This window comes from Amblyomma americanum, chromosome 2 (genome assembly GCF_052857255.1).
Source record: "Amblyomma americanum isolate KBUSLIRL-KWMA chromosome 2, ASM5285725v1, whole genome shotgun sequence".
NCBI classification, from domain to species: Eukaryota; Metazoa; Arthropoda; class Arachnida; order Ixodida; family Ixodidae; genus Amblyomma; species Amblyomma americanum.
Genome location: NC_135498.1, coordinates 105,209,489 through 105,224,389, shown reverse-complemented (window position 1 = coordinate 105,224,389; position 14,901 = coordinate 105,209,489). Strand labels below are relative to the sequence as shown.

General features: G+C 54.1%; 1 protein-coding gene across 2 annotated transcripts in view; it reads right to left on the bottom strand.

The window, feature by feature from the left end:
- The window catches only part of Atg1 (serine/threonine-protein kinase unc-51-like protein Atg1), a 139,076-nt gene that overhangs the window by 34,946 nt on the left and 89,229 nt on the right, over positions 1 to 14,901 (bottom strand). For both annotated transcript variants that reach the window (XM_077655073.1, XM_077655074.1), the window contains exon 5: positions 2,774 to 2,810. In XM_077655073.1, the coding sequence (XP_077511199.1) occupies positions 2,774 to 2,810 (37 nt within the window). The remainder of the gene's footprint in view (positions 1 to 2,773; positions 2,811 to 14,901) is intronic.

Here is a 14,901-nt window from a genome sequence, read left to right as displayed (position 1 = left end):
CCGCTCTTCCGGTTTGGCCGCCTCCGCCGCCAACATGGCCGCCATGGCCGACGAGCTCTGCTGTGTTTATTGCACGAAAATGTTGTTATCGTGAAAATAAACGCTACACGAGACATGAAATGTCACTTTTTTTTGGAGAACAGGACCGAATCTTGGATCGAAATGCCCGCTTTTCCTCCCTGAAGCGAAGGTGCCGAAGAAAACCGCAGCCGATGGTAGCCACGGCTGAGCGGGCATCGAAAGGTACGCGACCGCATGCATTCGAGCGCGCAAAACCTTGTAGATATCTATGCACGCGTGCTGCAATCAGTACAGTGGTGTCTAAATGAACAATTTCGTTATTCTGAATAAGGAGTCAGCGTCGCTGCTCTCAAAGAGCTCCTCGCTCAATGGTATTTGCCACTTGTTGATCATATTGCTTTCGCGCTGAGAGATACGCGGCGGCGGGCTGCCGCTTTTTCGCTCCATGTATCTCCGGCCGGGCGTCGCGCCGCCGCGACGTTTTCTGCCGCGCGAACATCGTCGGAAAAAACGCTCCATGTATCCCGGGCTTAATGCACCGTCGTACGCGTCCTCGCGACGTCCGACACCGAAACTGGCACGTGACGCAGCGAACACTGCGCCGCCGTACGGTCACGCGTATAATACTGTCACGGACGTCTTCTTGGCCTGACCTCTTTCGCAAATTAACCCTTTAATGTCAAAATCATGAGCGAATAATTAAAGGGAAAATCTACTTCCATAGTACGCTAGCTAATGCACACACATTCAAAAGCCAAAGTTTTGTTAGTGCCCCTAAAATATGAGAAATAGACAAGTCGCCAACTAGCATCAGTTAGGATCTGCCCCCTTTGAGGTGTTATAGAGATGTGTGAAAGACCAAATCAAAGGCCGGGGACAGTAGGCAACTTTTTATCGTAAGAAAGTAATCCTTCCGGTCTTTCATTCTCCACAGTCGAAGCAGACGGCGTAAGTTAGAACAAAAGCACTGTTTTTTTTTTTTTTGCCGAGACTTGTTGTACAGGGCAACCGAACTTGTAGAAATGTTCGAAACAGGCACAGGGCTAGCGAGAGAACGCTCACTTCTTTTTTCGCCGCTAATGGGTACGCATACATGCAAGCGCCGGCAAAAAGCAAAAGTACGAAAAAAGCAAACCACATCGAGGAAACATTACTTTCCTAATTGATGACCTCAGCTGATTCTGAAAACACGCTCTCATTTTCCGATAACGAGACAGATGCTACATTGACATAAGTGTCACCCGCAATGCCTTCACCGCTTCGATAACTTGCTTTCACCAGGTAATCTCAGCTCCTGGCTGTAACTTCGCATCGGCCGAACCCGGGAACGCATCCGCAGTTACGGTCCATATGAAGTCTATCTCCCAAATATAAAGCAACGGCTAAGAAAAATTATCGAAACGGCGAAGGTCTCAAGCGTGCGGGTGAATGAGGGTCGCTACCTGACTGCGCCTATGTAGCCTGAGTCACGCTGTCGGAAAAGCAGCGTGCATTTTTATAAATCAAGGTCATGATAATCGGGAACTATGCGCCATCACTGTGTTTCAAGGGAGCGGCACTAGCAAAGCTGCCGAGCAAAACCGGTTTTGCAGGCACTTCACGCAACTTTTTTTTTTTTTTTTTCACAACGGCTAAACCTGCGCAGCTGAAAAAGTTCGTGCCGTGGTTTCTACGGTGTGCAGGTGGCCACCGCGGGTTCGAGCTCAGCGCGAGCCGAAGACCCCCAACCAGTCGTCGCCACACGCACGCTGCGGCACCAACTGCGGCGCGCTCAAACCTCCCTCCGCAGGGAGGTGGCCTATCTGTGCGCACCGTAGATAAACCACGCAGGTCCCTTAAAATCGTCGCAGTTGGCATGAAAACTTCCACCCGAAAGAAAGTTTTCTTCGTAGACGGGAAATTCCGGACAGCGGCCACCTCCGAAATGTGACCTTCTTTTGCAGGCGTATTTATTTATTTGTTTGTTTATCTCAATACGCACAAATCGCCCAAATGGGTGGGTGTTAGTGCGCGATAACCGCCTTGATTAAAACGCTCATTTCTCCTCACTAACGACGGATTCTCCCCGATATCGGCGTAAAGAAAAATCGGCTTCACTCCGGTAGACTACGAAGGCTCGGAGAAAGCGTTCAAACCGGGTAACATCCATCGTGGCTTTGCTATGACTGCTCGCAACAGCTCACACTGATATGTGCTCTACGAACAGTGACGAAAGCACCACATTGCAGTGTATCGACTACAGAGTTTTTCTGCTTACATTATACACTATGACACCGTTACGTAAGAACTAAATGCATCAAGCGTTAATTTTTCATCACGTTAGTGGGAGTATAGGCAGGCACACTGTCTACGGGGGCGACGTGCAAAAAAAAAAAAAAACGTCGCTATTCACAGGATAGCCATGCAGGGGGGAATGAACCTCGGTATGCGACCCAGGGGCAGGTATCATTTAGTGATTTGCTTCCGAAGCGAGCTGCGCTGCCAATCTGTGTGATAGTTTCACAAAGTAACGGGATGATGCCCATATTTTATGAAGCCACTTATAATATTACAGACTAAGGCTGCAAGCACGTCAGGTCAGTCAGTTTGCAAGCTCAGTCATTCAATGATTTCCTGGCATCATAGCTAAGTTACCTAATAAATACTTCGAGGTGTTAGCTGTCATAAAAATTATCTTGGAAAGGAAGAAGCGAGAAAAAATATCTGGAATTTTTCGCGTTCTGACCCGCATAGAAATGTAGTTGGAACTCACCTAGAAGATACTCGGCCAAGTCTCCTCCATTGCAGTACTGCAAAGAAAATTAAGAAAGAAAATTAGCACACCTGCCGCCCATGTACAACTCGAACCGGGTGCAATATCAAGCGGCTTGCTCGCGCAAAACAGTTCCAAGTTCGAACTCGAGATCATTATCGATCAATGACAGACATCGTGCCAAACAAAAAGTGTACGCAGAAAGCAAAAAGTGCACGCTTGGCACTGTAGAAACAAAGAGAACGGCGACCACTGTCCTAACCTCGGTAGACTATTTTCTTCCACACTCAACCATTCGTCCCCGCATCTCCCCCCCCCCCCCCCCCCCCAAAAAAAAAGCATTCATTTTTTGAATTTCTTGCAAGCTTGCGTCTGGAAAACAAATAAATGACTTAGAAGATGAAGATTCGGGCTCGTTGGTAATTGACATGAGGTTTCACAGCGCTACACAACGAAGGGGCAAGGTTTCAGTGAAGTTTAGCGCTTGTGCCTCCTCCCATCTTTGTTTTGCGGTATATGGAAACTCATGCCAAATAAATGACAACCAGCGACAATCTTATCGCACAATCTGGGAATGTGTACGCGTTTGCTCGAGCAGGCCGGCTGTGTAGTCCAGCACGTAGCACTGTCCAACCGATACGGCCCTCCGCGTTGAAGCCCTATCCGTGGTACAGTACATTCAAGCATACGCAGCAATGCAATGAAAGCAGTTTCTTTTTTTTTAAATCAAGATGGGTTGCAGCTGCACTAAGAATGGTCATCGTTCCCACCATCACCGAAGAATGGGAAAGCGATAACGAAGAGAAGACACCCACTGCAAGCCACGCTTCGGCACGGGCGTATAATTATCGAGCCACTCTATTCACACATGAGCCCCCACATACATCCGCTATACTAAGCCCCTGCTTGCATGCTTGCAAAAAAAAAAAATCTTAAATGAAGGAAAGGATAGGAGTTGCGATGAAGCGCACGAGAGCACTAATTATTTCACCAACAACTCTGCACAAACTGCGCCGCGTCGTAGTACTGCGAAGCGATGCTGCAGAGGGCAAATTAAAATGCTGAAGCGATCGACGTCTATCCTACCCGACGTCGTCTATCCGCACGTTCCCGTGGCACACCTCATCATTACCAGTGCATGAGCGCAAGTTGCATCGAACATGGGTTTAAGTAATTAGGATGTGCACGCGTTGATTCCCATCTTTCTCGTAAATCCCTCAGCGTAGTGCTCCACGAGCTCATTCCCGCATACCAACGCTCGGACATCGACCGTTGCACCGAAGTAGCACAAAAAAAGGGGGGGGGATGCGTTATTTTAGGTCCAGGACACCCGCATGCCAAATTGCCGCTGCTGGGTGCAAACGCGGACCCAGCGGGCACTGTACCGTGAGCCACAAATAATAGCGATGGGAGGGAGGGGAAAGGGAGGTTGGAGAGGGTCTCGCTGGGTGTTGCGCGTGTGAGGAATAAACAAAAGCAAGAAAGGGTTGAGGGATACCTTCCCATCCCCCAATCCTCCTCTCCCGTTTACCACGAGAGAGAGAGAGAAGGCGGGCGTCGAGCAAACCACAGGAATAGCGGCACACCGGACTGCGAAATCGGGGAACCGAACAAAGAGCGGGTCCGGTGCGCGGGCGAAGCAAAGACCCAACGGTCGAGGGGCGGGAATCGAGGGGGCCGCCCTTCAAGCAGCAGTGACCTCGGCCGGCAGCGTGCCCGCCGTGGCGCGGCGCCGCGCAGACTGGGCCAATCGGCGGCCATGTCCGGGTCTGCCCGCGGGGGCGATCCGGCTGGCGCCTTCCTGGAGTTGCGCAACGGCCAGCGCCGCCGTCTTCCACGAAGACGCCAGTGCCATCCACGGTGCGTCCTCCCTCACCCATCATTATGCGCGTGACGAGATGTCAGAAGTTGGGCCAGTTTCACGCCAGGGTCGCCCCGAGGAGAGCGAGGAATTATAGAGCCGGGGGGCGCCAAATGCCACGACGCGTCACGGCTGGCGGCTGCCTCGCGCTGCGGAACCTTGGCAGCGGGAGACGATGGGAAAGGCTCCAAGAAGGACGAGAAGACGAACCTGCGGGAGGCCAGGCAGAGGCTCTGCCAGCAGCCGGCGCTGCCCACCGGGCGTAACACGGGTAGCACGTGCTCGCCTCACGTCGTACGGCTCTCCCGGGAATGGGTGATTGAGCGCCGAAGAGCACACGAGCGGAACTTCAGCATAACCAACCAATGTGGGGCTGCTTCGTTCCCCGTGCGCGTAATTTACGAGCTGCAATGCCCATCCTCCGCAGCAACTGAGCCATCGAGAAAAAGATGACGTCACACTGTGCGAGGAGAGGAGCCGTTTTCGGTCGCGCGTCATCTGAGCACAGAACAAGTGTAGAAACGCGGGAGGCAAACGACGTCAAACGCGTTACAGCCATCAAACTTCCAGAGAAAGGAATTGCGTAACGCAACGGCGCCAAACGAGCGCGGAAAAATGACGACAGCCGGCAGCGCGAGTCCAAAATGTAATAGAGCACGCGAAAAAGTTAAAAAAAGAAAAGAAACCTTCACTACAACAAAAAAAAATGAAAGCAAACTTCGTGGCTTCGCATTGCAACACGCGGCCGCCGATTGTCACGCCAAACCGAGAAATCAGACCTGTCGGCAAAACACGCAGTCCGCGTGATGTTCTCGCGAAAGCAAGGCGAGTCGAAAAGGAATGGGAGATAGCAGGGGCGGCCGGCTGGCGTGCATGCCGCAAGGGGACTACGCCTCCAAAGGAGAAGAGACGAAGCCACACTCCAAGGCCGAAGAAATGCACACGCTTGTCATCGTGGCTGCCACGTAAGCGTTACACAGGACAAAAATGCCTTCAATAAAAGCGCGCTTCAATAAGCACCGAAGCGGTGGCCTTGTGGTGCGAGCATCCTCCTCGCATGCGGATTCATCATCCGCATCAACATCATCATCACCGCTGCGGTTCATCACCAATACGTCAACAAACCTGCGGTAGCAATAAAGAAATAACTCAGCTGCCAATGAAGCGCATGTTTTGTATTTTCTTCCGGTAAGCCTAAACCACGGTGCACACAAACTTCTTTCCGACGGCGTTCGAGGGAGCGTATGGATCGTTCTGCGCTTGACAGAAGCCATTTCCACGCCAGTGCATTACGCTCTCAATGAAAGAGCGGCGAAAAAGTTAAAAGACTGGCGGACAGGCCACAACGGCGCGGCCATCGCCGGGGGAAAAAACACGCCAGTCTCAAGGCTGCCAGACACTCTCACGTGCGCACGAAAAACAAACTTTCGAAAGAGCGTGAGGGGGATAAAGGAAAAGAAAAAAAGTTTTCGCCATCGTGCGCAGCACAACGCGCTGCGGAGAGTCCCTTCGTTTTTCAAACTGTCTGCCGCGTACGCGGGCAATCGCAGAATGCAATGCGAGCCAGACATCTTTGGATGTGTGCTTTTTCATCCACACGAGCTGATAGGCAGAGTCGCCCCAGCCAGAGCTGTCCATATAAGAGAAAACTTTGCTATCACAAAACACCGAGCGTCTTGCGTCTGAAATATCCTTACGGCGCGAGCGTCGCAGGCTACGTCGGAGATCTGGGCTAACTACACGGCGTCCGTCGCACGGGCCCCAGCTAACGGCAGCCAGAGAAGGCGGCTGTCCCTCGCGATTAACCCGAAACGGAAAGAAAAAGGCAAGAAAGCGGAGCGGCAAGCAAGGGGCCCTTTGAGAGCGCCTTCCAATCAACCCCGCGCCTGCAGCCACGGCTGCCACATGCGCCAGAGGTAGGGGGCCATTCGATCGCGGTGGCTACGGGCCATCGGCGATGCCCATCTTTTGCGTCTACCTGATCCCAACAAAGAGGGATTAATGGCCATTAATAACAGACCACAATGCGATGAGCGCGAAGCGGAGACGCGAGGCCGGGACCTGCAATCCAACACGACCCGCAAACGTACTACCTACAACAATGCAACGTCCAGAGAGATGCGGGCAGCAACAGGGGGGCATTACTTACTAACCTCCAAACCGCACGCCCACCCTTCCCACCAACCCTTTTTGCCCGCTTTGCATACCGCGATAGATGATGATGAGGCCAACGCTAATGGCGCCGAGGCGGTGCAGACGGGGTGCGCGCCGAGTGCACGAAACCGCACGAGGGACGGTGCAAGGACAGAAACAATGGAGGAGGAGGAGAAGAAGAGGCGCCGATAACGACAAAGAGGGGGAAAACACTGCCGAGAAAGGGAACCACGCGCGAGGAGGCGGTCAAGGTGCAGCAACTTCGCGGGAGGACGACGTCCACACCAGCGGGAGAGAGCAGGATGGGGTGGAGAGAGCCCGGCGATGCTTGGATGTGCGCGCGGGCGCCCACACCACCACCACCACCTTGTGGCCCCGCGGCGCGCGCACACAAACACGCACGCTGAAGACAATGCGCTTCCGGCCGAGGCCAATTAAGCGCCGGCACGGAGGGGAGTCAATCGGTTCGGTCGAACCCACGCGCTGGAAAACGCACGAACTGGCGCAAAACCGTCCGCCGGGAGAAAGATGTCCCAAACACGACCGAGAAACAAAGGCGCATACCTGCTTGTCGCATACAACGCTCGGCTTTATGCCATGCGATTCCAGCGTGTGGAGTGTTGGAAAACAATTGCGATTCCAAGAAACAATTCGCCGCCCACAGGGGCTGCTGAACATTAAGAAAGTCGCGCCGTCTCTTTCATGTGAACGGACAGAGCCTTGCTGTTGTTTACCGGGCGAGGGAGTTGCTTCAGTCACATTCCGTGGGCACCTCTGCACGTCCCGAGAGAGAGTCGCGAACCGACGCACTGATTTCGGTAGACGCGCGTCGGACAACGGTGAAACTGCTCGAGCCCTGCGAAGTGAGAAGGGATTCCCCCAGCCTCTTCTGTGCTGCAGCGTGTCCCGCTGCGCGGCAGGCGGGCAGCGTCTTCGGGCGCTGGAAGGACCCATCCTGGCTATAACTTTTGGACTGCTGTAACTCAGCGGCTTCGACAGGTGCACGCAGGAATCGGACAAGTTCGATCCACTCACAACATACAATGAGATGCTACAACACTGCAGATATGAACGACCGACATGTCCACCGCCTGCCGAAAGCATCAGCAAAAAAAAAAAACAGATTTACCTCCGTAGACGACAGACTGGGACATTCCACGGTCCTAATACACCACCCGCCATCAACCCAGATTCCGCCGAATAAAAATGCTAATTATGCGCGGAGAAGGCAGACCTGTACCAGATGACATGGGCCCGCCAAGAAAACCAAGTCACCGAAGCAGGGGTGGGAGGCACACTGCACTGTCTAGATCGAACGTCAACGTCAGCTTATCGAACGAGCAAGCCCAGCAGCTTTCGCCAGTAGAGTCCCGGACTAAGGACACCACCCTCTAGCTGTGCTTAAATAAATACTTTAATCATAATTATCGATCTACCATTTGCGCGTGCACGCTACAGCACATACAGTGACGAATATGTGGGCCAAGACCAAGCCCTGCATCGTGAATCGATCCGTAAGCTCGAGAACAGACTTCGGACAGTGCTCCCTCCCTCCGATCCAAATAGGGCGCTCGAGATCCCCCGGCCAAGTCCGTTCACAGACCCCCGCGAATGGAGCGATCGTGCGCCGCCGTCCAAAGAGGGACCGCCGCGGGCAGCGGGAACAACAACAACAAAAAAAAAGGCCCCGCGTGCCCTGCGGCTGCCGGGACACATACTCCATCTGCTTGTTGTTGGTCCCGGGGCGAACGAACGAAAAGAGCGGACGCCCGCTGGCACAAATGCATGCAAATCGCCGCTTTCGCCCAGAAACCCCCAATCCGCCGAGGCTGCGCGGCGGCCTCGAAGTGGCGCCATGGCGGCTGCCCGGCGCACAGCAACAAAAGACCCCCCCTCCCCCCAACGCGGCGGTCGCCTCCGAAACGGCTTTCTCATCTCTGCCCACGCACCCTGGGCGCACATTACATTCTCTTTCGTTGTTTTATTTGCGGTTTTTATCTTTTCTTTCCCAGGGACGACCGACGAACCCGTCCAGTATCTTGGCGCTGACGAGCTCGCAGCGCCGTTGGCCGAAGGCAGTAGTGAAGAATGAATGGCCTTCTGTGGTTGGCGCCTCGTCTGCATCGATTTGATGCGCCAACGCCTAAAAGGTGCTGCGGAATCCTTCGCAAGTTTATGTCGTAGACCGGTGCACACCATTTCTTCGCCTTCGGAAGTGGCTGGAAAGCAAGCAAATCACGGCGCAAATGTGCCGGTTGCGTTAGAGCATCGACATCTGCGCCCCAAAAACGCGTCATCCCTCACAAACATCGCCGGGATGCAATGCACGGCCAGACATGCAACTTGCAGCGTCGGTTCCCACCAGAAAAGGAGAAAACGCCGCCTTTTGTGCGTTCTTTCAGGGTTTCTTGCTCTAACGTGTGCAAGCGATTCTCTTCTTCGTATGCATATGTGTGGGCGAACGTGCCGAAAAACCTGCACTTGTTTACCGCGGGTCAGGACGGGAAGGCAATCCAGAGTTCTTCGTTCGCTCAATCTTCCCCTGTCTGAAAGGAGCTCAAACTTCTCTGCTGCGCTGGTCAGGCCGCGATGGTTTTGTTGTAGGGACGTCACACCAAGCGCGCAGCATTTCCCTCGACAAAATGCATGCACAGCGTCAGCGGCCGTTCGCTCCGAAGGAACAAGACAGCAGCGGCGCTCCAGACTTAACAGTTGCGTGACGTCAAATATGCTTTGCGAATGCTAAGCTTGCACACCAGCGCAATACAACTCCAGGATAATTGGCGACTTCGATGGTACGCACGGCGAACAAAACGGTGCGAGCGCACGTGTGGGGCTGCGAACGAGGAGAATGGGGAGATGAGGAGAGGGCGCGTCAACGGGCGTCGCATGGACTGGCTATCGCTGTGGCTCAGCTGGTCTCGTTCACTCTCACACGAACCACCTAGTCCAAACGCATCCAGGCTGACACTCATAGTTGTACGAACTCGAGTCCTTGACTGAGCTCGCCGATGAAAGGAGCCGATCGAGAACCAGGACGAACAGGGGACATTGAGGAGCGGGCGCCCATACCGCAGCAGGCGAAGACAGCAGACCCGTCAGCGCCACCGCCAGTTGGCAACGAAGGCGCAGCACAAGCAATGCGATAGCAAGCACATCCAGTGACACGCATGAGGACACTGCTACGCGGGGCAACGCACACGCCCCGCACACGGCAGAGAGCCGATAGAGGGGCTCCGCAACAATGGCCCCGAAGCCTCCTTCTGCCGCCAACCATGACCGCTGCGTATAACGGTCATCTTCGGCTGCGCACCCTCATCGCTCGTGGCTCCCTCAACGGCAGTTTCAGCCGAGGGTGCCACCAAGGCTCTAATTTACCAGCAACACCGCGAGCGCGCTGGCAGATCGTTGTGACAGGCGGGAACTCGGGCGTGTTTGGGTGTCTGGAATGCCGTGTCAAAGAAGGATGCAGCCGCAAGAAAAAAAGAAATGTGCCACGACCGCGCGTCGGCGGCACTAGAGAGCGACACGGTAGTTTCAATGAGCGCTGTGAAATTACGACCGGGAAAGCAGGGCCAACGATTTCAGCCATAAAAGCGTGAAGAACAAGCAAGAGGTCTGGTGAAACATGACAGGGCAGACAGCTCAGCCCGGGACAATGACCTCGTCGAGTGGGGGCGCTCCCTCCCTCGTGCGACGGCATGGGTTGCAGTTGGCGACGGTGTGGCTCCTCTCGCAAAGCCTCTAAACCACGCGTAGCCACTGGTAAAACTTCGTGAAAATTTACTGGTTACACCCAGCTGTGACGGTCCGCAAACACTGTAAACGGATGCTTGCACAGCGTGTTCCGCGTACACCCGACTGACAGGCAGGAAAGGAAGGTCTTATGATGTATGGTACGCTAAGCGCTTGACCTTTCCATGTGCAACAATCAACATCATCCTCTTCCACGGTATATACGCAGTGAAGATCAAACTACCAACATCGGACGTGACCGATCACTGAGCACTCATCCGAACACTGAGACGCGCCACAGAGCGAATGCAATCAAGGGCCTCGATATTGAAATTTCAATCTTGGAGCCGCCGCCGCCAGCCTAGAGTGGGCAAGGAGGGGCGGCGGATTTCACCACCGCAGAGGTTGCGCAAGAGGCCTTTTGGGCGTTTACCAAACAGCACGCTCAGGCGGACGGATAGAGAGAGAGGGAGAGCGCCGACAGAAAACACCGTATGCCCTGTCGCAAGCTCGCACCGCACGCGAGTCCTTCGCGAAGGTGATTGCCTCAAGAAGAGTATAAAAAGAAGCCGAGAAGAAAAGTTGGACGGCACGGCATTCCACCGGAGCGAGCCCTTCGGCTGTACGTTACGCGATCGCCCGCTGGTAACCCGAAGACAGGAGGAACATCAAGCACCTTTGCCCGCGCAAACAGCGTCCGCCTCCTTCCCCGCACCGCTCTACGGCGGAGGACTCGCGTAAGGAAATCTCCGCCCGGCAACGCAATCGAGGCAGCCCGCACCGCACACAAAGGACGCTAATCGAATGCGTACAAAGTGCGCGCTGTGCTGCCCCCACGGTGGCGAAAAGTGGGCGTCCAATGGGCCCATTGTGCGCGCCGGGAACGCACGCGCAATATGCGTGTCCGCACCGTGCAAGGAGATACAAGACACGGGGCGAAGAGTTTTGCGCAACCATTGGGGAACCATTACCAGAGTCCGTTCGCCTCAGTAACCAGAGCCATGGACACCCATAGAATCCTTCACAGAAAGGACAGCCCGCGACGTCATTTCTCCTCCACTTGTTTCAGTTTTTTTTTTCTAGACTGTGCCGCCGACAGAAGTACTGCGACGTACGGGAAACCTGGGTTCCCAAACGCCGCTCGTCTATGGCAACCGAACACGACAGTAGTTGGGCGAGACGTGCTCCCTCGGCTCCTATCATGCGCGGCGCAGCATCCCGCATTTATTTCCGTATCATTTATTTGTACATAGTGTATATTACCCCCTACCACTATCCTTTGACTATCGCTCCTCCCCTTTTTTCCCCTTTCCCTGTCCTTTTATTCCCGCTAGTCGCAGCTCAGTTGCTTCAGGTTCCGATGGCAGATGCCGCGGCTAGCAACACCGTTTCCTTCCATCGTTATTTTATTAATAAATAGCCACTAACAACAGCATCGTGGAGCAAGCATGCGCTGCTGTCAACGGCGTGGGCTGAAGGGCCGATTCGTGCGCACCGTGAAGATAACGCACTCGCATACCTCGCACGAACAACACGCACGGCAACTTTCAGCTCACCACAACGCAGCCGCAAGCGAAACTACACCGGATGACAATACGAGACCAAAACTAAAAAAAAAAGGGGGGGGGGGAGCAGAATCAATGCAAAGTACGGGTAGAAAGAATATAAACGAGAGCACTTTGCACGCAGTGAATTACTCCCAAAGTAGGAACATTAGAAGCCTCATGGGGTGAAACTGCGTCGTCGGTCATAAAAGTCGCCCATTGTATGGAGGAATGTGACGTCACCATCACTTCCGGTGAAGGCATCAACAGCTTCTAATGCTGTGGCAATGCCAACACAGCGTAATTAGGTGTCCCCGTAGATTGACACACTCTTGATTGGCTCACCAAGTCGGATGCATAAGAGCAAATAATTGTCATCAATACTGCTACCACTGCTGGTTTCAGCGCATCATTCGATGCGCACCCCGCCCCGTACGCACACAACCGTCGAGACGAGGGCGGCAGTGAATCTGCGGAACAAACGCACGCGGCGCAGCTCCACACATAATAATAAAAGAAAGGAAATGGCGCAGTATCTGTCTCATATATCGTTGGACACCTGAACCGCGCCGTAAGGGAACGGATAAAGGAGGGAGTGAAAGAAGAAATGAAGAGAGAGGTGCTGTAGTGTAGGTCTCCGGAATAATTTCGACCACCTGGGGATCTTTAACGTGCACTGACATCGCACAGCACACGGGCGCATTAGCGTTTTTCCTCCATAAAAACGCAGCCGCCGCGGTCGGGTTCGAACCCGGGAACTCCGGATCAGTAGTCGAGCGCCCTAACCACTGAGCCACCGCGGCGGGTACAGCTCCATACACAACTGCAGCAAAAATTAACCTGCGTTCCGCGCCGTCTACCGTCTTGCCTAACGGCTTCATGGCAGCAGTGAAAAAATAGCCCAGGCGCCCGGTAAATGCGCGTGGATCACGATACCGCGTCGCGATTCACCGGCCTTACACAACGTCCTGCGCGCGGCACGGAATAGGGAAAAAGCGATAAGTATGTCACACAGGCAGACCGTTCTCTGTCTCTCTCTCTTCTTTTACGCTCGCGAGACGTGTGTGTTTATTGCCTGTGGAAAGGGTGAGAGGGAATTACGTAATCGCGCTGCGGATAAAATAATCAAGTGTGCCGCGCTTACAACAGCGCCCGGCAAGGACAGTGGAAAATTTCTCCAATTGCGTCCAGTGCTTTGGCGCGTCACTTTCTGGGCTTCGGCGACGTGCCAACGCTCGCCGCCTTGCCCGCTGTGCACGCAGCGGACACGTGAGACGCGACGGCGAAACACAAGCGCGGCAGATAATTGGGCACGAGATATACCAGTATGCTTCGTGCGGCATGCATGGACATGCAGTATCCCCGTTCTGCTAGTGCTCTGCATTCGCAAGGAAGGGTTTCTTGGGCACGTTTCGGCATACTTCGCGGTATACCTTGTACGGCTGCTTTTTTTTTTTTTTTTTGCGGCATAACGTCTCGAAGCTACTCAGGCTATGAGGGACGCCGTAGTGGAGGGCTCCGGATAATTTCGACCAACTGGGGTTCTTCAACATGCACTGACATCTAGCATTTCGCCTCCATCAAAATGTGACCGCAGCGGTCGTGGGATCGAACCAGCGTCTTTCCGGTCAGCAGCCTATAGCACCATAACCACTGAGCCACCGCGGCGGCTATCTTGTTACGCATGCAGGCACCTATTCGTTTTGTTTTGTTTTTTTAAGAGAGACCAAAGGCGCGAACAGAAGGTAAACAATTTGCGCCTGTTTCGATTCGAGATTGTTGCAAGGTATCTGCAAAAAAGCAGGAAAATGCAACATGCGCGCGCACACACGGAACGACGGGCAACAAGAAAATACGGGCAGGTGGCGCGGCTGCGCTCCCTTGTCTTCGCCTGTGGACGGTAACACCATCTGGGGCCACTAGCCCTGCAAATTGTCCTTTCCTGGAACCGCTTATGCAGCGATGCAGGACACAAAAAACGCGGCGCAAGCATTCCACCGATGCCCCCTTTGCTTTGCGCATGCTCCGTTACCAATCGGGCAGCACCGTGCACGCTCTCGAGGACAGTTTCACTATGTGCGGTAGATTCGCCCGCGGCTGCTCGTGTGTGCAGTCAGTTTGTCGTCGTGCATGTGTCCGGGCGCCACAACCAGGACACATGTCACCAGCTTTGAAAAACACGCAGCTTCGAGCTGTCCGCGGCGCTCCTTGTCAGGGCATATTGGGGTACGCGAACACCACTTGCAAAAAACAACGCCTGACGCAGTGGACGGCTTGTATGGGGAACCTGCGCTGCTAAGGTGGCACTGCAATTGTTCCATTCCGTGACTCAAAACTGCTTTTGTCAGCCGCTTGGGCAGCTGCAAACGTGAGAACACATTCTGCGTGATAGATACCCGCGTTTGGTTGACAGCATTCATTTGCGTAGCTTCTCTCGGCGTAGCCCAGATAGCTGACGCACGGCACGTGCGCCTTCGACAGAGCCCGGGGGCTCACGCCAATAAGCGCCTGAAGGTGGCGCGGAAAAGTACTAATCCTGCTAATACACAAAACTGCTTGCTCTTCTCGCTAGCTAGGCAGTGTGTTATGGCGCTGCAATCGGCACCGCAAACTTCAGCGCAAGTTCCCCATAGCTGCAAGCGTGTTCGCCTCGACGCTTCGCGCACCCGTCCATTTCTGAAATGTCCACAGATTATTCGCCTTTTCGATAGCTCGGTAATCTGGGCGAAGAAAAGCTGCAGACCCCCGAGCATCGCTCAAGCAGCGCTGCCTGAACGTTGCTCGGGGGCAGCTCTCATAATAGCGCACACGTTCGTCACCCGAGAGTGACCCCA